This window comes from Hesperophylax consimilis, chromosome 5, assembly GCF_061612785.1.
Source record: "Hesperophylax consimilis isolate HC1 chromosome 5, BYU_Hcon_1.0, whole genome shotgun sequence".
Classification (NCBI taxonomy): domain Eukaryota; kingdom Metazoa; phylum Arthropoda; class Insecta; order Trichoptera; family Limnephilidae; genus Hesperophylax; species Hesperophylax consimilis.
In genome coordinates, this window is record NC_142840.1 from 25,039,434 (window position 1) to 25,064,617 (window position 25,184).

Sequence of the window (25,184 nt, forward strand, 5' to 3'; positions counted from 1 at the left end):
AATTAGAATACAATTCCACCGTATGGTCACCGTACTACAAGGTTCATTCTCAATCATTAGAAAAGGTACAAAATAAATTCCTTCGGTACATTAATTTTAAAATGAAAATTCCAATCGAATTTATAAATTACAATAACTTGCTTGCTGAAACTAAACTTCTTAAATTATCTGATAGAAGAGTGTTAATTGATTTGCTATTTTTATTCAAAATTATTAAATCTTTAATTGACAGCCCTAATTTGTTGGAACTTATTTGCATTAATGTTCCTGCTAGGCAAACTCGCAGTAAAGATACTTTTAAATTTAACAAGAACCTCAACACTAATTATTCTATTTTTTCACCAATTCCTAGAATTCACAACCTTGCGAATAAATACTGTGAACTTATAGATATATTTGGTTTTGACAATTTTGTGAGCTTTAAAAGGCAACTTATTTCGATTCTATCGGCTAATAATTAACTTTTATAGCTTTAATAATTTTATTACATCTTTTCCCATTCGAAACCTTTCAAGTAAATTATATCCATATTTGTTTGTTTTTTATTTGCTCTACTATACACTTATAATTGTATGCATATACCTACTAACTACTTTTTATACATAACACTATGTTCCATCTCAGATCTTATTATTTCTTATTCATGTCGATATTGCTAAATTCTATTAGTTTTTGCTTTTTACAGGTGCAACTCTTATTTTGTTATTTTTTTTTTTTTTTTTAAATCTCTGTTATAATGTTCTTTACCTCACGAGTAAGTTACACTCTAATTTATATTGGTTTATCGATTTGTTAAACACACAATTAATACTGGGTTTAAACACACCCACTTACTTACTTTTTATGTTGAACTTTCTTTTACTTACTATTTCATGCTTGGGTATATTTTATATTGAATCCATCTTATTAGTGTTTTGCTAATTTGCACAAAATTTTATTATATGTGTTGCTTTCTTACAATTAACTCCATTTATCTTCTTATGTTCAATTATTGTAATCAATGTAAATGTATATTTTCATGTAAAAGCCCATAAGGGCGTAAATAAAATAATAAATAATAAATACAAAAACAACAAGTTAAATCACCAGAGATCAAATGGGAAAATAATTCACTGACTCCAGATTTTTTCATATCAGAGGGTTCGGCTCGGTAGAACTTCTAATTGGACCTATACATCCTACTGATCCCTCAATATAAATATTAAAAAAATCTTTCGTAATCCTACATTATTTAAAATGACTGATTTTTGCATTTTTATGTATAAATTCTTTGACAGATCTTATACGCCTAAATTTTGAATGAGAGAGCTAGGTATAACGCCAGTAGCCGAAATAGGTTACATAGGTAACTATTAAATCAAATTTTTGTTTCATCACTTTTAATGACTCTATATCACTTTTTAAATGTGTGTTGAATTTTCATTTTGATGAAATATTATGTAACCGAGTTAGCTTTGAGGTTTTGGCTTATTTTTTGCTCTACTTAGCTTTCGCTCAGTTTTGATTCTGGAGAAGGACCGTAAAGTTTTTGTAATAGGTTTTTAAGTAATTTTAAACTTTTGTATAATTCGTATCTTAGTGGTTCTAATTTTTCTGGTTACTCAAGCATAACTTACCTATCAGTCCTCGGTACAAGATGGCGTTTTCTAGTTCATTGACACGGGCTGAATAGCCAGGTTCCTGCGGCACGTTCTCTACCGTGCTTTATTATGTTGAAATAACCGAGAAATTATCCAATCAAATGTTTTTAAGAGATGCTTGTGAAATAAATATAATATGATCATCACCCTCTGGACCAATATCTTCCGAAGCTGCTTCAATTCGTATTCTCGGTTCCTGGTTTTATAAACAAATACTGGTTGCTCTGTTGCCAGAGCTTTCCCAAAGATTAAATCAATCAAGGAACCTCTTTCTTCAATAAATATGTTTGAAAACAAAAGTTCGTTTTATCCAATTGTTTGAACCTTACACATGCCGCTGACACTTCGTTTTACCCTCTCCCTCTTTTTCATAAAAGACGTATGAACAATGTTGCAACGGAGCTTTCAGCGGTAGGGCCATATTGACGGAGCACATGGTGTTTTCCCGCTTCCTCTAGTCCTTCTTCCCGCTCTTGTAAATAAGCTATTATTAACAGTTTCCGGTGGATCACTATGACATCCGTGCTCGGTTCTTCTCTAGGTACCTGCCCAATACTCGTAGCTGGATAGCTGCTCCTTCCGTCCCATTCTCTCTTCGACTCGTTTTATATATTCCGTCTCGCGTTGCATATGCTTAAACCCGATAAGTGATTCGGCTGACAATATTAAACTCCAGTATATATTCAGTCAACATCAGAACACTTGAAACTTGTGGAGTTATTGACAGGGGTCAGAATAAAAAATACAATGATTAAATCGTACGTTCTGTGGGCTTTTTTCCTATTATTCAAAGGAAATTTATAAAATTATTGTTTTTAATAAAACATTATAGATAACATACTTATGTACCGTTATTTTCTTATTTAAAATGTCAATACAAAGGTTACAAAAAACATTGTTTTATCTTTTATGGTTTTTTTTAATCCTTCAAAATACGGTAAATCATATTTTTTTGACGCTTGAAACTTGTTTTATTTAATTTTTTTGGGATATGACATCACTGATTACAGCCGTCGTTTGTGAGAGTTCCATGATAACTCAACACAATGACAATTCAACTAACTAACCATCACGCCGTTTCCCCGCAGGGGTAGACAGAGAGGACGGACCGCCAAACAACTCGGTCTTGGCACACACTTCTTGCCTCATTCACATTCATAAATCGTCTCATACATACTCTTAAATTATTCAGACTCTTGACATGGCCCGACTCGAGTATCTCATTCACTTGATCGTGCCATGACTTCCTCGGGCGTCCTCGACTTCTGCTACCATTCGCATTTGCATCATATATCCTCCTTACACTCCTATCTTCGCTCATTCGCTCTACATGCCCAAACCATCTAAGCGTCCCTTTCTTAATCTTACTCATTACGCTTACATCAGTTGCACTATTTGCGGATCTTCACATTCCTCACACGATCAAACATGGTTTTACCACACATACGCCTCAGGGATCTCATTTCAACAGCATTTAATCTACTTTCATCCTTTCTTTGCCAGTTCCATGCCTCACTTCCATACATCAAGGTAGATATCAGCACTCCGTTGTGGACTGCTAATTTCGCTTCTTTGGACAATTTTTTGTTAGCGCCAACGGCGTTCAGTCCTCCATTAACGGAATTACCTGCATTTACAATTCAACACACCTTTAAAAAGTGATATAAAGTTATTAAAAGCGATGACAAAAAACTAACCTGTAAACCTAATCTAGTGTTTGTTTTGTCACTTTTCGTGACTTTATATCACTTTTTAAAGGTGTGTTAAATTGTCACTGTGTTGAGTTATCCGGTCACCGTTTATGAGAACGTGGGAGAGGTTTCCTTTCGGTGTGTTATTTAAACATGAACACAAAATATGAACTTGGAACATTGTGATTTTTGTGGCTAGCCTATACGATAGGCTCTTTCCAATTTCCTGGCTGTTTTATCATTCTGTCACGTGAATTAATCCAAACATAAGTATGTTTGAATTAATCCAAACATACGTAAGTACCATAACATAGCAACCACGCCGATAGCATACCTTATGTTGACATTTATATTGAATGAATTTATGACAGAATATGTAAACAGATTATAGTAAATAAATAGGCTATTTCAAAGCGATTTTCCTCATTAGAACCTAACCGCCCGCGCGCACTGCGATTTCTATTTCAGAACCACAATGAAATAGAAATTAAGTAAAAAGCCAGCCGCAGTTCGTGTTTGCATGCGGTTTGGCGTTTTCAGCTATTCCAAAACCGCTGCGTTTAATCGCAGTCCTTGCTGGCGGTTAAGGCCAGTTGTTTCACAGAATTAGAACAAATTCATCAAATTTCGGAGTTAATTTTCTAGTTCTGTTATTATTTCAGTTTTGTGAAACAACTGGCTCATGTTGATATAATAACAAAACTTCAATAGGACTTTCAATAGGAAAAATTACTTTGAAATTTTATGAATTCTTCAAATTCTTTGAAACAACCCTTCCTTAAGGCGATGCCATACGTAGTAATGCAAAATATGTGTTTTTGGTTTGAAAATTTGGTCGCCTAACCTTATCGCCATCTACGTAAGGGTTGTTATTGATAGCGGCTCAATTTAAAATATTACACGACGTAGTGCATCGCCTTAAGGCGAAGCTTAGTGCCATATCACTATTTTGATTAATCTTTATAACGAATTGGTGTACAATATGAATACCAAAATATATGCTTTAGGTAAATTGAAGTGAGGCATGGAACTGGTAAAGAAAGGATGAAAGTAGATTAAATGCTGTTGAAATGAGATCCCTGGGGCGTATGTGTGGTAAAACCATGTTTGATCGTGTGAGGAATGTGGAGATCCGCAAAGAGTGCAAGGCTGATATAAGCGTAATGAGTAAGATTAAAAAAGGGACGCTTAGATGGTTTAGGCATGTAGAGCGAATGAGCGAAGATAGGAGTGTAAGGAGGATATATGATGCAAATTCGAATGGTAGCAGAAGTCGAGGACGCCCGAGGAAGACATGGCACGATCATGTGAATCAGATACTCGAGTCGGGCCATGTCAAGAGTCAGAATAATAGAAGAGTATGTATGAGACGATGTATGAATGTGAGTGAGGCAAGAAGTGTGTGCCAAGACCGAGTTGTTTGGCGGTCCGTCCTCTCTGCCTACCCCTGCGGGGAAACGGCGTGATGGTTAGTTAGTTAAAAAAATTACGTAAAGCCCGGGTAACGCCGGGGACTTTAGCTATTATCATATAAAAATATCAGTACCTAGTTCCTATCAGAGCATCTTGTCAGACGCCGCACAGTGGGCTGAAAATCGCCTTTCATAGACATAGAGACTTGAATTTTCAAGGGTATTTTTTTTGGCTAGAAATGGATTCTGCTGATCATTACTATGCTATAAAATGTCGTACGAAGCAATTGCGTGTACAAATGAAAGAGTTATAATTTTTTTAAGAAAAATTTGTATGGCGCTGACATTAAAAATGAGGCTATCTCTGGAATTATAAGGTTGGCCGTTCTATCCTTACACACAGATAATACTACTATTTATTTGTATTTTTTTGAGATACTTCATATTGTGGCGCAAGGTGCGATTTTTTTTTTAAATCCTCAAAGTTGAAAAAAACCCTTTTTAATGTTGATGATTCATTTTTTTCAAATTTCACGTTTAATGAACTCAAATTTGCTCTGATTTTATGTGTCATCATTTTCAAAATTGGAACTGATGTGAAGAATTCTGACGAGCGATAAAAACTTACCTATAACATAATATTTTTTTACCAGAAAATGTATTTTATATGTAAATTTCTTTAGTTTCTGCATATGCTAATACCTAATGCTAATACTACCTACGTACCTTTACATATAATAATTTAATATTTTTAACAGAAAATTATTTTAATTCTATTCTGTTTTTTCCTTGTGCAGGTATTTTATTTAAATTTCTTATTGTTAATCTTGGGAAGTAAAGTCAGATTTTGTTATTTTTCAAGGGTGTGCGCTTTTTAGCTAACATTCAATATTATCATATAATGATTTTTCTTGCTAGTCTTTTGCAAAACTTAAAGAGTGAGTCCGCACCATTTGACCCATAAATGATGATTTCGTGTTTTCATCTCATTCCTTTTCTACTCTGCCGCCATTTAACCCCACAAATAAAAATAGTACCCATACCGAATTTCAGTCATCTGACTCGATAACCCCCGTGCGGTTCGGTTCTCTGCCGCCGCGGCGCCACCGGCCGCGCGACTGTCCCACTCGCACGCGCCCACGCGCCATGTGCTCGCCCTCGTCGTGGCCCACCCCGTTCCAAAGCTGTCGGCACCTCAAATCGCAACGAAAAACTACGAACAATAACGGCACCGAGTAAAAAGTGACTAAATAATCTTATTGTAATACTAGAAGTAGCATACATATTATTTTACTTTTCACTAAGTGTCCTTTGGCTTTTCTGAATACTCTGTACGGTCAAGCTTATTTGAATTTCTACACATATTCTTGTCTCTTTTGCTCGCGTTGTTTTACCACTCTAAAAGCAGAGGTGGATAGTCGTGTCTGTATTGTGCTTTTTCGCTTTGTCTCGTTTCGTCACCGTGACGTCGCCGTAAATGCATCCTTTTCTTGCATTTTCCCCCTACTCTGCGCCGTTCGGTGCGTTTACCTCGTGGTTGCAGTGCGTTGTGAGCTTCGCCCGACTGCCGCTACTGCGCGCTCGGGCGCGCGAGACGCTAGTTAGTAGTTTAGTTACATCTGCCAGTGGCGCCGCCGCTGTCGGCGCGTATGGTAGTTGTTGATGTGTGTTATGTTTTTTAAAACTTTTTCAGATGAACGTAAACATCGGAATCGGAAGATAACCAACCCCGTACAGATGATTGATTCGCGTTTTATTGAAGTAAGAATGTAGATAAATTTCAAATTTATGGAGGAATTGACATGTTTAGATTATATATTGTTATTAGAGCGATGTAATAGATAAAAGATGGAAAGAACATGTAGCAAAAATCAGCTTCTCTTGTTCTGGGCATACTCAAAAATCATGAATATCGATTCTTAATTTCTGCATATTGTGGATATGTTTATTCAATGGAATAGTTTTTACGGGGAAATTCGGTAAACTTCAAAGATGTTTTTGTTATCCATAGGAGATGTTTAAGAAAAATCACAAATTGCGTTTTTCTAATTCATGTAGACCCCTTTTAAAAAACTGAAACTTCCCACAATATATATTCTTTCATATCATTTCCATGTAGTTAAGGTCTTTTTGAAATATTGTTTTGTTTTTGCCCTCAAAACAAAACATATATTTTTATTATTATTTATTTATCGGACAATTTGTATAGCGCCGCTTTTGTGAGATATCACCTCAGGAGCGCTTTACAGTTGATGCAGGTATTACAAAAAAATATAAATACATATTACAAAAATAAATTGAAATGAAGTACAGGAACAGGTGACGAAGATAGACTCTGCAGCAAGAATCCTAGGTGGTGAATACTACATGGATATGAAATTAAAGTACATAAAAACCTTCCACGTAACATTAAATAAATACATGCTGTGCTCCTATTTAAATTATCTCAGGGCCAGCCCTGACTACCTATATATAATTAACAGTATTTCTTTTAAATAGACTTTGACTACAAAGTGTGTGTTCTCGTGCGCCAATGAGATGTTTACTAATGCTTATTGTTTTTGTCTTTTTACAGCGGGGTGGCAGTGCTGAGCAGCTGTACGGACTGCAGCGGTAGCAGTGGGAGTGACATCACCGAGCCCGGCTCACCGTGCAGTCCCTCGTCCTCCAGCTCAGGCTGCGTGTCCGAGGGCGGGGGCGGCGGTGTGGTGCAGCGGCCCGCCTGGCCCTGGGCGGCCAAGCGGCCCCGCCAGGACAAGTGCACCAACCTCGAAGCGCTCATCGCTACCAAGCTCTCCAAGCCTGCGCCCCCCACCAGCCCCGAGGACTGTCTCGACCCTGCGCAGATCCCCAAGCACGTCATCCACAAGGCCGTCATGCCTGGCCTGAGCCTAGACGCAGCCAGCCAGCAGGGTCGCATCACCGAATACTTCAAGTCCCAGATGAAGCCCAACGCTCTCAAGCGCGACATAGCCGCCTGGATCACCAAGGCTACTGACGGGAAGAGCCGCCTTCCGACCAATGGAGTCACCAAAGGCTCTTTCGAAGCCAACGAAAACCTGGAAAAATACATTTCCTTCCTTTCGCAAACCCTCAACCCCAAAGTACTGCTCACCGCTAACCTACTCACGAATGCTGAACAAAATACCAATGAAATTCCAGAAAGCTACATTCATATCTCTCCGCAGAAGCAGCAAGACAGGAAACCACTCCCAGGCTTGAACCCCATCCTAAATTCTAAAAGTAATTGTAGGCCTCTAATTGCTGAGAAGACTGATGTAAATAAGACTTCTACTGTATTTGGAAAGAAAATCCCAAAAGAGTTCAAAAGCATAGGAACCTCTACTACTCCTAAACAGAAACGAACAAGAAAAATGGATGGTAAAAAGTCCTTAGCTCCTAAAATAACTAAAACAAAAAATGCTCAAGTCAGAAAAACCACCCAGAAGTCAGTTGGCGTTCAATCAGTTGCAAATACGGTGCCTTGCAAAGCTACATCAAACTGTGTCCTGCCTAAAGTTGGGACTGAAGGAAATAAAGCCGCAGTCAATAATTCGCCTCCACTGTATTCGAATTCAACGCCACCTTTGCCTTCAAATACTAATCACATAATTCATGATCACATGCGTCATGTATTTATGAAACTACCCCTAGCAGAAATGAAGTCTCTGCAAACAGATTTATCAAAGTCAATACAAGTGTCTAGTGAGTGTAAGGAGGTGGATCGAGTGCCTTGCTATAATAACCAAGCGCAAATTCAAAATTCTAATCTTAATGTGACAACAAACAATTGTAATATAGTGGAAACTCATAGAACTGAAAGTATAGTTAATTCGTATAATACTAATTCATGTGTCTCCAACTTGTCAATGTCCCAACCGACTGTGATGCTCACTGCCATCAGAATACCCCAGCAGAGTCTGCACCAACTGGGCCCCTCCGACTCGCAGGGCAACAGGAACCCCAATCACATCAGCCTGACTAGTCCAACCAAACTCAATGGCCAGTTCATGTTGCCCATGGTTCAGAATATCAACGGCTCTATCTTGCAAATCCCTAATTTAGTCACCAAAATGGCGCAGAACACTGTGCTACCTCTCTCCGGCCAAAATATCATGCAAAGAACTGATAGCATTGTCAATCAGCAGACAACGCAGATGTTTATCAATGGTACCATTCTCAAAATCAACGGCCCCATTCATCCCAGTCTGCCCAGCCTTATAGCTAAGCAGATGACCGCCACCAGTACCACGAATGTGTCGTACACTGTTACCCAGAAAAACATATCTACAAGTATGCCGACGGTGATGGTGTCTAAACCCAACTTCACCATGAATCTGAACCATCCCATGTTCGTTTCTTCCTCCGGGTTCATCTTGAATCCCGTCGGAAGTGTCGTTACCACGCAAACCAACACAGGAATATCTCATGTACAGCAGACATACAATTCTAATAATGTTCACCAACCTTTTAATGGAAATGTCCAGCATTCATTTAATGGAAATGCCCAACCAACATTTAATGGAAATACCCAACCAACATTCAATGGTAATGTTCAGCAGACTTTTAATGGGAATACTCAAACTACATTTAACGGAAATTCACAACCTACTTATAATGGAAATATCCAACAGACGTTTAATCGAAATGCCCAACAGACTTTTAATGGAAATGGCCAGCAGACATTTAATGGAAATGGCCAGCAGACATTTAATGGAAATGTTCAACAGACATTTAATGGAAATATGGTTCTGACAGCACCCGTCCATTCAAATGTACACATTAACCCTATAAGTAATCATATATCAGGGTTGTCTATGCCTACCTGTAGTATACCAATTTCGCCTTTAAAAATAGGTGATATTAACCGTGTTTTCCTTACCCCTACCCGACCTCCTATACCAAAAATGTCATTAGCTTCTGAACCGGACACTAATACCGTGGTATCAAACTCTAAAACGAACATTATCACATCCACTGTGGAGAATGGTAGGATGCAAAATGTTGACATTACTATATCTAATTCTACTACCAAATATTCTGTGCCTAAACCGGATGCGATTATTGATACTATTGTATCTCAAGCATTAGAAGTTACTAGAAAATTACCAAATCCTTTAAATTGTTCCAAGATTGCTCCATTGCTCAGTATACCGATGATCACTGTTGTCAATGAAACAGTTGAAGAACAAATTATCCTGGAAGCTCCGCCTTCGAGACTCAGTATAGATGACTCTACAGATTCAATAGAGAATGATTTGGATGACAGTAGTAAACTTGATCAAAGTTCGCCTACATTCAATGAAAGCAAGTCAAGTCCGGATACTACTATCAGTGAAGTCACCTCCACGGAATCTTCTGTGACCGAAGCGGGCAAAGAGATTGATGACGATTCCTTCCTTACCATCGATACGAGTGTTGCAGAAGCAGAAGATGTGCTGGGCTGCCAGAAGAGCCCGATACTCTCCCCACCAAAGACCATAAGGTTTCCTGTTAAAAAGCCGACTGATGCCAGGAATAGGGGCAGCACCAGATCCAATGCTTCAGAAAACAAACTCTGCCGGTGGAATGACTGCACTTTATGTTTTGACGACAGTGGCGATCTATTGGAGCATCTGCAGGTAAGAAAACACTCAAATTTTAATTTTTTATCTCTACATGTAGTATAAGCAACGGGTGGTAAAATTTTATCTTTTATAGTTAGTATTTTAAAAGTATCTAGAATTCTGCTATGTAAGGACGGGTTGTTTCGTAGAATTTGAACAATGCATCAAATTTCAACATTCATTTTAAGGTTCTGTGAATGTCCTATTCAATTTCTGTTATTATATCATTATAGGCCAGATACTAATAAACTGTACTAATAACTGAAATAACAATAGAACTTGAAAATTAACTTTGAAATTTGAAGAATGGTTCAATTTCTCTGAAACAACCCGTCCTAAGAAATCAATATATAATATAAATGAATTTTGGGAGCAAATTCTTCCTTAATAAAAATTTAAATTGGAAGAAAATTAGGTGCTTCTAGAAAATGTCCTGCCAAAGAAGAATACAGTTGTAGAACAATTATCCTGGTGTCTTGAAAAAGACTAATCATTTGTCTAATGACTTTTCAGACATCGCACGTGAATGTACAAGCGGGGAGAGAGACCTACACTTGCCTGTGGCAAGGCTGCAAGGTCTACAACCGCCCTTCCTGCTCGCGCTGCTGGCTCGAGAGACACGTCTTGTCCCACGGGGGCAACAAGCTCTTCCGGTGCATCGTGGATGGGTGTGGACTAAGATTCAATACTCAGGTAATTATTACAAACTGCAACAAAGGCAGTATTAGTTAGTAATTAAAAAGAATTGGTTCTGTATGTTGATTATGTTTATTTATTAAGTTAAGATAACATTGGTCAAGTGTACACAGCCAGAGTTTTTGCACATTCAGGCTGTGAAACGTCACAGCATTTTCTATGACTTTTCTCAAAACTTCCGGCGATTAATTCTCCACTTCTTGTTAGATGTTCTCCTGTAGGATCACCAAGGTCTGTGGCTTGTTCATGTAGACCTGTGACTTGTTCATGTAGATCTGTGACTTAAAAAACCCCTTTAGAAAGAAGTCTGTAATGGCCAAATGAGGGACAGTGAAAATTGCTAAAGCAAGGGATTAAGCGGCCGGGAAACGCTTGCTTCAGAATGTCCACTACCAATCGTGCCGAGTGTGAGGTTGTACCGCCCTTCGAAGTCGTTCTGCAGCGCTCACCAGTCACAACAGTGTTGCCAATGCCGTCCTCAAAAAAAAGGGCTAATAAATAACCTTTCCTCATCTACATGTTCCACATCTATCACTGCAGCCACAGAAATGATATTCCAGGATAGGAGCCGGCCACGTCTGCTACTGACTGTAGACCCAGTCTCCTCGAGACTAGCGGCTAAATGGCGTAGTGTGTGTCCATTTGGTGCCACATGACCAGGGAATAGTTGATGAAATTCACTTTCAGCCTAAATCACAGACTGATTACTTTTCAAAAACTTTGACACAATTATTATTTCGTGTTCTTAATAATAATAGTGATCCATGGTTTGTCAACGTATATTCTGCTTCCTCATTTGAAAAATGAGAACATCTTCCGATGGGGTGTTAGGTGTTATTACATAACACATTTGGTGGCAGGAGCTTTTGTTACCATTAAAATTACATATATGTAAGTCCCCCTATGGGAGTGATTGGCACTGAACCAGTTAACAGATTCTAGTTAAATGTTTTCTTCCAAGATGTTTCTGATTTCAGAAGTGGTGGAAGGGGAATAAGTTTTCGTGACACTATTGCTTTGTTCAAATATCTTATGCCTACCCTGCTTCTTGGTTTTAACCCCTCAATATTTTTTACTGTTGTCCTTCCTTTATCTTAAAAGTTAAACAACATAATAATTTTTGTTGTATAAGTGTTGAAGTGGAAAGTAACATAAGGAAAAGGGATAGTTACTTGTTACGGGGTATGCGCAAGAAAGAGAGCGGTTCACCTGAAATTTCTTTGAGGAGTTAGTAGAGGTCACAATGATATTAACCCTTCAAGTCTTGGAAGGACACTACTAGCCACAAACATCATATTCCATTATAGCCTCGGAAGGACAGATCTGACCGGGAGGGTCCGTAAATGACTAAGTGCATGATTACAAATTGGCGGAATTATTCTGTGGACCGTTAAAGTGACAGATAGAGCTCCGTGATTAAATTGTGTTTTTGGTCATTATTTCTATAAAATGGCAATGTAATCTATTGTTTTTTAATAACTCAATATATTAACGACTTATGTGTGTTGTTTTGATGAAATAATCGTGCAATAATAGTATGTTAAAAGTGAACATCTTTTAAATTCACCCGAAAGTGTTTTAAAAGTGAGTGTTTTCGCATTGAATTTGCAGTGTTTGATTTATATTTATGTGAATATCGTGAAAGTATTTATTATTAATCATTATTCAAGAAAAACAAGGGGCTCCATCAACTAATTTCAGTCTTCATTTTTAATTTTTATGAATGAGGACGCAAATATTGCCATTTTTATGTTAGCTCTGGTCAGCTGTTTAGTTAGTGATTGGGCGGATCAACTTCGAAATTCGAAACACGAAAATCGGTCACAGGTTTTATTTTGGAACATTGTGAAATAATATTTTTTTTTATTGGTGCCCTTTTTTTACTCATTTAAAGTACGCTCTAGCGTGTTTAAATCGCACTTTATGGAACGCGCGTTTTTTAAAGTTACCATGGCAACATAAACAAATCAACAAAATGTGAAGTCTATGTCAACTTTTAACTATAAATCCAACTATTAATCTTATGTGACAGATTGCAAATTAATGTTTGTGTTTTTCATTTCCATGACAACAAGATATTGTGATGTCACATCACGAATTCATTAATAGTTCTTATTTCCAAATTTTTAATATTAATATCAATATTTATGTTTTCAAAGTGTACCAATAAAAAAAAATAGCGTAAAGTATTCGTGGATAACTGGTCTTTAAAACACTTGCTTTATTTCGAGCACTCGGCTACGCCATCGTGCTCGAAAAATCGCGCGTGTTTATCCACTTATACTTTAATATACTATATTTCTAAAGACTTTAAAAAATTATATGATTATCAAAAAAATAAATCTACTATTAAAATGAACAATCTTATTTTTTTATAACAACTTCTCAAGTAAAGACAATAGCGTGTTTCAGTTTAAGCAAAGTTATCTAATTTCAGTTAATTTGTAGTTCAACTGCCTACCTAAGATTATTCCAATAGAATAGATCAAGGCTGCCCAACCTTTTTAACAGTTGGGCCAAATTGACGCTTTTGAATCACTGGCGGGCCACTGAGTACCTAACGGTTCCTATTTCCATGGGGGGGGGGGGGGGGGGGGGTTGTTAGAGAATTTCTATAAAACATAATTCCCCACAACAAAAATTCAAAATGAGTGCTCCCCACAAAATATTTGAAATCCATGGGGGGGGGGTTGTTACGGAACTTCGCTGAGGAAAAAAATTCCGCGCACCCAAAAACATCATATGTGATTCCCCACAACACAATTTTTCGAATTCCATGGGGGGGGGGGTGGCTACAAGATTCCATTTCGGACGTGAAAAATATTATGTCAAAAACCGGTGTATTTTTGTTTAAAAAGTAAGTTCAACAGGTTGGATTTTTTCGTCGCTGATTCTCGTTCTGGGTAGCCTAAATAGCAATAAATCGCCTTCGTTGGCAACACTGGTGACCGCGCGCAAGCTGCAATGTTTGTTTTACCGCGGGCCCGCGACACTTTTTCAAATTGGCGGGTTTTTTTAAAATGGTTCACGCGGGCCACTTATAATTCGTTCGCGGGCCACATTGTGGCCCGCGGGCCTGGGGTTGGGCAGCCTTGGAATAGATGATTCCAATTTTGAAAAAATAATTTTCTGTCAAAATATAAAATTATAGGTATGTACCCACTTTATTTCTTATCTGAATTATCTGAGTCAATAATTTCACTCTGGAGTATTTCACATTTCACTCATGTACAAGCGATTTTTTTAGCCATTTATCATTTACCATACTTTTGTGTTCTAAATTTGTAATCTTCTCGGTAGTATTAAATTGGTGTACAACTATTTTGTGAAGACTGAAAGATACATTTACTTGCCTTTATTTTGTAGTTTTGATATGTAAATTTTGTAATATAATATGCATGAATGTGCTTGAAGTGAACAGTGTATGCCAATACAGAGTTGTGTGACTTTTTACTTGTATCTGCCTACCCCTTTGGGAAACGGCGTGACGAATAGTTAGTATATGGAGATCCCAGTGAAGATATCATTATATCTATTTGTTACAAAAAAGGAAGATAATTATATAATTAATTTAATATTATTATTGTAAAATTTATTATTATCGAATTACAACTAATTTCATTTTTATTTTATTCGTCTTATACCGGGTGGCCGGGGAGTAAAGTGTACTAATTTCGGGAGGTGGTTCTGTATTATGGTAGAAGTAAAAAAAACATAAATAACTATTTTCGAAATTTCATTGTTTTATCGAACAATATTTTTATTCATGGAAGATTTTTTACCCATACAAACAATTCAATTATTTAACCTGATAAAACTACCTTAAAATGTTGGAATTCTGAAAAGGTTTCAATCTTTTTTACTTGTACTTTCATGTGTAGTACATCTCTCAAAGTTAATTTACTTTGCCCCCCCCGGACACTTTGTATACCTACTACCTTACCAATATTTCTGCATTATTACGTAATTTGAGTAAATAATTTAAAAAAACTACTTTTTAATTCACCTACCTTCCGTTCCACTGGCCTTCAATCGACGAAATAACTACAATCCTAGTCACCTAATTAATGCAACACAAAAAGCTACATCAGTATTATTTAACATTATTAATAGCATTATACGTATTAGTAAGTCATTTTAAAAGTGACCATAGTTCTTGAATTTAAAACCCTTAGAAAACCTGCTTATAAATTCATTTTAATTTTATATACAACTGACACCGTTAACGCTGAGTTTCGAGATTATGTGAAAATTCAATTCGTAATGATTCCATCCGATTCCATCCCTATTCCATCCCTATTCCATCCCTATTCCATCCCTATTCCATCATGGTCGGCAATGTGACCGTTTGTGTTTACGAAGTGAGCGAGTTTATCGGAATATATATGTTTTTAATTGTTATTTCGTGTACTTTTCTTCAGTTTTTTTTTTAATAATATGTGTTATTATGAACTTCATTTGGAACTATCTTAAAATATCTTTCTGTCAGTGTCTTGAAAATGTTTGTTTTGTGCCGAGATCAAAAGTTGGGTTTATTTCACGTAGGATATGTTAATTGTGTTATTAAATTATAATACGTATCAAAGAAATTCATTAAAGTGACATTTTTTAATAATATATATGCCTTGTGCAGGTGTGTTTTATATTATATTTTGCTGTTTCCTTGATGTCAAATAATTATCGGAAGTTTACAATTTTTTTTAATATATTTTTATGTATTTACGGCATTGAAAGTGAAGTGACCATTTTGTAAAGAATATGAAACTGTTTTCTAAATATGGAATTATTTCCACGTTGTTGGCGTAAGTAAAAATGTTTCGGTAAGTTTTTTATTGAACATTTTTCGTGTTTGGTTTAAAAATTGTATTATTTAGAAATATTAATATTGTTTCTTTCAAATACAAATATAAAAAAGATAATTTTATCCAGTTTCTATAATGGTTTTGGTCATTACGACAACTTCTAAAATAATAAACATTTAGTAAATTTAAAATAGATCGGAAACATTGGGAAATTTCATGAGAAATTAAATGGCAGTTAAAGACTTCTTTGAATACATATTTAAAATACTGAAGGGTTAAGAATGGGACTATAAGTTAAATTTAATTGGTTTTCGATTATGTTGTAAAAATTATTAATTATTTAGGAAATTCTAATCATTTGGTATATATTATTTTCCTTATTTTCTCAGACTTTTTACGCTTTTATGTATTCGCTATATTTTAAATATTGTTTGATGCCGATTATATGAACATGTTATGTGTTTTTCCAGTTGTCGCTGCAAAGACACGTCAACAGTCATTTCACAGAGCAAGGGAGCAGTGCAAATGGTGCCAGGAAGAGTCTGGACAGCAGCGGTGGGCCCAAGCTTATCAAGAGGAATGGTAAAAAGCTACGCTACAGACGACAGCCCTGGTCGGGTAAGCATTGTATGTGTGCCTTCATAACTTCTAATTACCAACTAAATTTATTTTTTTAATTTTAATTTATTAAGTTAATATTATTTTTTTAATGATAAACTAATTTTTATAAGACCATGTTTTATGCATAGCATAAAGGAAAACAAATAATGATAAGCAATAATTATTCGCCTGAAATATCAATACAAATTGAAAATATCTTCTGAGTAAAAATAAATGCCGCCAACGGGAATCGAACCCGTACCTTCTGATGTCTGATCAGGTGCTCTGGACCACTGAGCTATGTCAGCTTATTTCCAACACGTCAAATAATTCATTATGTACTAGTACCTCAATCAACAATTACTGCTTATTATATTTTTTTCACCTGTAAACAACCAACTTTATGATTGTAGAAAAGGCTTTGTTAATGCTAAATTTCCCACTAGATGGCATCGAGACATATTATATCTACTGAAATATTTTGACTTGTCATATTTGACAAGTCAAAATATTTCTTGTTTATTAAAAATGTACTCATTATTATTAATAGATTTTTTTATTTCTAAGGCTTCAAAGTTATCTAGTAGTTTTCTTTTATTATTAACATAAATAATATTTATTCCTGTGTTTTTGAAAAACTATGATTATTGGCAATGATATGGTTAGCCAAATCTGAAATATTACTAAGACACCTTATGTTCTTTGATCCTAATGTCAAAATTACCAGTTGTTTTCCTGTTAAACATGAGGAACAGTCTTTACATTTTAGTTTAAAAGTTACATTGTTTCATTTGTTTATGATGGATAACTCGACCGGTCGGTGGCCGAGTTGACATCGCGTTTGGGTCCCACCCAGGCGTAGTGTGTTCAATTCCTCGGCTGGCTAAGTCCTCCATCACAACACAAGCAACATTTTCAGCTTACTGTGGTGGTAGTAGGAGATTTTCAAAAATTGTCAGGTTATTCGTAACCCGGGAATGTCTTTTTTTTTTTTAAATAACAAAAAGTTATGTCTACTTTAAAAAGTATATGTATAACTGTTTGTTTTCCTAATGAACTAAAATAAAATAAATAATCACTATAACCAATGAACTGTTTGTTTCCATAATATAAAATAAATAATTGAATAAAGAAAATTCTTAAAAGTTATAACCTTTCATAGATTTCCTCTAACATTAATTTGGTTTATTCCAGCCCGCACGTTCGACTACTTTGATGCCGGTATAATGGAGGGCCTCCAGTACCGCGTGGTGCAGTCGTCCTCATGGAGGGTTGGGGGCGCGGCCGGGGTGGCCCCGGGGGCCCCACTGTACCAGAGAGAGCGAAGCGCCCACTGCATCACCCTGTCTGCCTCCGTTCTGGCCAGGAGACTGCACGCCAATCTAAAGTACCCCGAGTGCCTTGTCACATGGACTCCCAAGGATGTGTAAGTTATTTCAAATATGTATGATTTGTGAGGCTTTATGTTTTCTATCTGTTAATTAATGTTATATGAAAGTTCAAATTGAGAAAGAAGTTGCAATTCTATGCTTGCTTTTTTAAAGTAGAATCAGATTTGAAGATAGCAGTGCATAAAGCCCAATTTAATGACCATTACTACTTTGTGTATGGTGAACAACTAAACTATTGTGTGTAAGAAATTATGGTAAAAATATCTTACACCTGTTTTTAAGGTACCGAAAAAGAGGACTTCTTCGTATGTAGAAACCTTTTACATTAAATGAATATACACAATAAAGGAAGACAAAGAACATTTCATCTGAAGGCTTTTAAACACGGTTAAAATAACATTTTTGATAGTCCTAAGGCCGAATGATGTCCTCGAATGTGATGTCCTTGATGTCAATCGAAGTCCCATAAAATGTAACAGATTTGTGTCCATAACGTCACATAACAGTTTTATTGTTTCAATTTAGTTCTTACATACATCCATTTCGATCGCACATGTGTCAAGTGCGATTTTAGGTATAAATGAGTTAAGTACATTATCCATATCTCTCAAGCCCGTACTTTATTGTACACAGACGTTTCGAGTGATATTTCACTTAATTTTTTCCTAATTTCCAATACGCCTTTGTTCTTAGAGCACCCAAACAAAATATAAATACACTTAAATTATTTTAAATCATTTGTGTCAAAAAAATCGAAGAGCTATATTGTTTTAAAATCACTTGAAATATTTTGCACTTCAACATTTTAAACATCAATGTGCCCAATTGGTTTAAATTCTATGAAACAAAATTTTTTTCCCTTTTTCATTGGTTCAAAATGTGCCTATTCAGCGTAATAATATGAGCCCATTTGTAATTTGATTGATTGAATCGTGTTATGAACCTAAAGGTAATTAATCAATTAATTAATATTTAAAAAATTTTTTTTTTTTTTTACATAACCTCTAAAATTATTTTATCAATTTCGAAATATTTCTATTGTGTCCCGGGAGTGTGATTGATTGATTGTATTAGTATGCGTTTATTGTTGTTGCATTTTATTAAGTACCCATTTCATACAATATTGCCAGCTCTGTCTTTGAACAATTTACAACCAGTTCTGTACCTACCTTTTTGTACAAAAACGGCACTATACAAATCATCCAAATATTATAACATTTATTTTTATTTCTATATTCTAAGTTTAATAACTTTTATATTATTTAAGTTATATTTTTTGAGTTTGTAATTATCTTTCTTATTTTCTCAATAATTATATTATGTTATTTAAATTACTCATCTAGGTTTATAACTATTTGTTAATTTTTATGTACATCAATTAATGAAGTTTTACAGCTTATAAACCATAATGACGCTACTGCCCAATTCAAACATGAGATATAATTTCTCAATTGAGTTTGGCAGTATAGTTAAAAAAATATAATTTCTTCACAATCAGCCTCGAAATATCTAAATTTATAAATTTTTGTAATGTGTTTGTAAATTTAATTTAAAAAAAAAAAAAATGATAAAATGAAGGACCGACAAAATGCAACAATATTTTGGGTAAAGGATGAAAAAGGAGAAAGACAGTGTGTTTAGAAAATATTTCTTAAATACTTTTTCAATCAGTCACAATAATTGAATACTGCATGAAGTCTGTATGTGATATTATGTACATAGTGGTTTACATAATGATTCCGAGCGGCAAAACTGCAAACCATCAAATACTACATCTGACGAACATCAGATATAGTATTTGATTGTTTAAAGGCCAATTAGGTTAAATAGGTTGCGTTAGGTTAGATTTATAGGCCAGTTTATCACTTTTTATGACTATATCACTAATCGAAAGTGTGTTGAATTGCCACTGTTCTGAGTTGCCATGGAATTAAAACTACATACATACTAGGTTCATATTCTTAAACTGAATGTCATTTTAAAAGTAATGTAATAAAATCCTCTCGAAAAGAAAAACCTTCTTTTCTTTAGTAATACATTAGTTTTCCTACATTTACTATTGTGAGCAAGTTTAGCAATTTAGCCAAAGCTGTGGTGCTTTTTCAATGCAACATCTGTAACACCTTTTCATGTTGCTCCATCTCTTGGCGATCTTTCGTCTAACCCCTTCCTTATTCTCTAGGTTGCTCGACTCTCTTTGGTTAACCTGAGCCTATATTCAATTTGTATGTATGTGTACATTTCACCATTTCTGATTTTATCGTGTATTTTTCAGATTACCGGATGAGTGGCTTCCTGAAAAGGATGTGGTGTCGAGGAAGGATGTTCGTTTAGCGCATTTACCTCCGGCAGCTAAAGATGTCCTGTACTTGGGATTCTGCTCCTCGTACCGGGACGCCAAGCCAAGCACGAGAGAATGCAGCCGGCAAGAGACCACCCTGATGAAGCCGCCAGCCACGCCCGCCAACGGGATCTGCAGAGCCGTTAATAAAAGGAGCACCAATTCCTTACACTGTCACAATAATAATGCCAAGACTGATAGTTTAAAAACGAACACTGCCAATAAAGAAACCTCCTTTGATACATTTAGTTGTAGGAGAAAACGACTAGTTAATTGTGTGAACGAAGGTTGCAGCGAGAAGCTGACGGGAGCCGCCAAGAGGAAGCAGGGGAAGCGCTTGACAGGAGACGTAGCCCTGAGACTGTAGCACCAGAGGTGGTGAGGTGAGCGAGTATGAGGTGTGTTTGGGTGGACGCCGGTAGAAGAGTGCCGAGAGTGGACCGGTCTGGGTGATGAGAAGAGTATCTGACTCCACCACAATGGCCTTTTTCGATGTATAAATTAATATCAATGATGCCACTCTGCCTATGCTGTACGTATGTTACTCGATAGTTCTCAGTTTAGCCGTGTATATTCTAAGGTTCACTGTATTTCGTTTCGTGTTGAAATTCTTACAGTTAAATCTCTTTGGAAAATTTTAGTCACTTTTGACTGCCGAATAGCTAAGTTAAGTGACATTATGTTTCTAACAGATTGATAAGACTGAAATTGTTGTATTATATAAAATAAAATCGAAAATAATCGTTAAAATTTTCAATTTAAACAAAAATTTAAGACTTAAATTTCATCGGGTTATGTTTAGTTTAACGAGTCATTTTGATAAAGTCTTTAGTAACTTTGTGTGAATGTAATAGCGTGTTTGTTACTGGCGAGGAAGTATACTTAAATTGCCATCTCTGTCAATACTGTGTCATGTCATTTAAATTATATAATGTAAATAGCCGAGATTGTACAGGTTTAGATGTGCGCTATAGCCATAGCGTATTTAGGGCAAGGACATTATTTTACTTTGTATTCATATAGAGATCTCACAGTTTTCATAATTAATTATTATGTATAATTAAAGTAATTATTGTATTATTTTCTCGTAATGTTTGTGCACAATGTAATAATATTATACTTAATGAATTTTAATTTAAATGATGTGTAAAACTGCTGTACCACGCGTGTAACAATGTAAGATATCTAGTGTGGAGTGCTTAGCTATTTAAAGTAGTGTTGTATATTACTAATATGTATGTAAAGTGGATGGTTATCTTATGAGTTTATCTCCATAAACGGGATCAGAAATGTCTATGTATATTATTCATATAAACACACAACACACACTGCCAAATTGTGTAACAACAAGTGTAGACTTATCATTACAATATATTATTAAGGCTAATGACTTAGTTGAATATTTTCTTTGGGTGATTTAAGCGATAGAGGTGGTGTCATATCAGCTGTTTTGCGTTCCGATGACAGCCTTCTGTTGTTCTGTCAAATTCTGTACAAATGACGCAGCCACAGAATATGATCATTGTCGGACAAAATCTTCATTCATTGCCATTCACAACTTCATTGTTCTCTGTATTCATTTTTGTTTTCTGTGTTTTGTTTATCGTTTTTGTACCTGAGACTGTATATTATAATTTGACGAAAAAACATAAAGTAGCACTCAATGACTGGTATGACGCCTGCGTCCGTTAGATTATCACTAAATAATATTGATCTCGGATTTACTTTGCTGTACCGTGTTGCGCTGTGCATAAATACACCAAGATATATAAAACATGGCTCGGCTCAGCTCCTAGGGGACTCTTTCTATTATTAGTTAGTTAATGAACTTGTAGCTTTTATTAATCAATTTTATTTTACAATCAACGTAACAAAGTTAGCGCAATTATTATTTTAGTTCAATTTAAATTGTTGCTTTTTGCATCTATAACTCCATTTCCAAATATGTAAAACCCATTTGACGAGATAAAACAACCAAATTTGTTCCACATGCATTTATTAAATAAGTGATGGTTTCTTTTCTTCCCATTGTTGTATTTCTAATATTTATATCTTGTAAACTGAGTAATTAATGTGGCAACCTTTTTTTTTGTAATGTGTGTATTTATATCCTGTAAAATGAATTTGAAGCAACCATTTATTTGTAATTTTTGTCATTACTAATTATGTTTGCAACCATTTGAATCGAAAGCTTGCTACTTTTGTGAATACAAAATTCACCGACAATTTGACTTCCGTTTATCAAAACTCTATTTTGGTAGTTACAATGAAAATTGAAAATTATTATGAATACAACCTGACCCGAAGCAATATTAATGAGCAATCATTTAAAAAAGCATGTAAATTAATTTAACCATAAAATGTTTTCTTTCTGTCAACGTGCAATCCTATTTCGACTAAAAATCTTTTACAGGATTCCAAATTTGATCTCCTTATTTCCATTGAATAATATATTTCAGTAAATTATTTAACTGAGAATTCCTTTTATTTGCAAGCTCAAATCAATTGTAATTTTATTATTGAAATCTTTATGTACATTGTATAGACTGATGTTTTTACTAAATCTATAATCAATTGCAAATGGTAACAATGGTCTTAGTATTTTACAAAATATTTTAGAGTGGATATAATTTTCTTTCATGACAAGGTAGTAGAATGTAATGGAATAACATTTTTAATAATTATTCAATAAATATTTGTGTATAACCAAAACTTCTCTAAGAGTAAGATTATGTTTAAAAATTACGGTCACTTTTGTAGAATGTGATTTTAAAGTTAGGTCGAAAATATGTGTAAGAATCGGAATACCACTATAAGTAGGAAAATATTTTTACTAAGACTAGAAAGTACGTTTTATTTAATAAATTTACACGGAAACATTTAGGCATACTTAAAATTACAAAAACCCTTTTTCAATGCATAGTAGTTTGTCTGACCAAATCGCAAATATGTTTTGTATACTCGATAGTTGAAAAGTGCTTGCACAAATTGACTGAATTTCAGAATGGTTTTACATCATTTATTGTAAGCAAGTAACGCGAGAAGATTCGTCATATTTTTATGGGGTAGACAAATATTGTGATTTATATTGATAACCTTACATTTTGAAATCTGTCAAGAAACCAAAATAATATATTTTTGTGCGATGCAATTATTTTCACATTTCATCTTTTCCACAATATTTATGAAATTCACCTTTATTTGAGTATTTGGAGACAAATTGAAATATAATTTGTGGTAACAGAGGTTAGTGTGGATGGAGATTAGTTGAGAATGATTAGCATGATGAGTCATCTCATGACATCCGCTCCAGTGTAAAATAGTATAAAAGAGGAAGTTGATCCGTGGGTTGGTTTGTTTACAGTGATATAAATATATTATATTTACAATTTCAAGTGTATTATTAGATTGTCTTGTGAGCTAGTGCCCTTTCGATAGGAAGTTGTTTAGTAGGGTTTCTCTGCATTCTCCCGTCTGTCTGTAACCACCTGTCTGGTGTCTGCAAATCCAAGTAGAATCAGAGGGCAGAGGACACTGGAGGTGAGAGGAACCTATTTATAATGTAATGGTTGCTAAGAAACCTTCTCAACTGTGAACTTTATTATATATGGATGTGGAGTGTCTGTTGTTCTCAGGCAAATGTCACTATGAAACTAGGCATCACAGATTGTAGATAGAAATGAGCGATGGCTGTTGGCGGGTGTAACTTTACCGAGTGCGTTAACTCCTTTGTCGAGTTTGATAGTGTAATTTAGCCTTACGTCCAGGAATCCCTGGTATTTAAAAGAGTGTTAGCTTAAAGTAGGCAATCGAAAAGGAATATACATAAATGTTCTGTTTATTATGAATGTTTCAGAATATATATATAAAACTTTATGTTGTCACAATCAGCTTACTTTATTTGTAGAATTTTAATGATTAAAATCTAAACAATGCCCACATTTGAATTACCTATTGTAGAGTTACATATTCTTTTACCGACAACTCTAATTTGTGTGTAAGCGTGTAATTACATTGTATTCAACCCTGTCACATATGTTTGCCTCTTTCTTTGCGTGCTTTCGTAGGGTGTCATATTGTCTGACCCTTTATGATTTTATCTGATTCCCTCGTGTGTTTGGGAAGAGAAATTATTATTAAAAGAAACGGAGAAAGAAAAACTACCTCAGTTTATTTATATCAAGTATTCGGGCAAAATACAAAATATTTTATTCATTACAGATATATTATTATTTAATTAGCAAACATATTTACTGATTATCTTTATTTTCTTTTATTATCTTATTTCAATTTTCTACCTATCACATTTTATTGCATCGTATGAAATATCAAATAAAATGAATTATATTACGAACTCTGTTCTTTTATTTCAATGATAGTGACAATCAATGCAGATCACTTTCTTTCCATGAAGGGACAGATTTCCTTCATCTCTCGTTTGGTACTTCTACTTAATTCAATCTTCGATCGACAATGAGAAACAGTGTGAAGCTGGAAACGCTAAGTAGGAAGCAGGTAGCAAGAAGTAGGAAGTAAGAAGCAGCGTGAGGCGAGAAGCAAACAACCAAGAAACAGTGGAAGCGGAAAGCACGAATGACGGGTAATGAAAACCTAAGCTCAATCTATTTCTTTATTCCTGCCCAACCTACTTTCCAATATTGGCTTATTAGGTTGCCATGTTTACCGGTCAATTAAACTACAACCTCCTTCCTATCCTTAGAGCACGTGTTCCTAGTCCTAACAAATCAGGGCCCTCTGGTGTACCAGTCTCACTGGGACAGGAGTGCTCCATGCTTTTTTTTTTAAAACAGTACCATCTGTTCGACATAAAAGCAACACGCGCTATTGTTTCTCTATCTGCACAGACAGACTAAGCCACAGTAACGCGTGGCGGGGTACAGCTAGTAAACTGTATAAATTCCATTCAAATCTGTCAAGCGGTTTGTGAATTACAGTGGTCGCCGACTTTGAAAAAATAGTCCAACAAATAAAGCGAAAACTTTGT

The 25,184-nt window shown here is 35.3% G+C and overlaps 1 protein-coding gene across 2 annotated transcripts in view; it reads left to right on the top strand.

Annotated features, from left to right (window-relative positions):
* jing (AE binding protein 2 jing) overlaps positions 1 to 22,664 on the top strand; it is a 222,102-nt gene extending 199,438 nt beyond the window's left edge. Inside the window, exons 2-6 of one of the 2 annotated variants that reach the window (XM_089631744.1) lie at positions 7,319 to 10,364; positions 10,863 to 11,042; positions 16,318 to 16,474; positions 17,642 to 17,873; positions 20,114 to 22,664. In XM_089631744.1, the coding sequence (XP_089487870.1) occupies positions 7,319 to 10,364; positions 10,863 to 11,042; positions 16,318 to 16,474; positions 17,642 to 17,873; positions 20,114 to 20,546 (4,048 nt within the window). In that variant the 3' untranslated portion in view covers positions 20,547 to 22,664. The remainder of the gene's footprint in view (positions 1 to 7,318; positions 10,365 to 10,862; positions 11,043 to 16,317; positions 16,475 to 17,641; positions 17,874 to 20,113) is intronic. The other variant, XM_089631745.1, reaches the window with a different exon arrangement.
* The last annotated feature ends 2,520 nt before the right edge of the window (positions 22,665 to 25,184 follow it).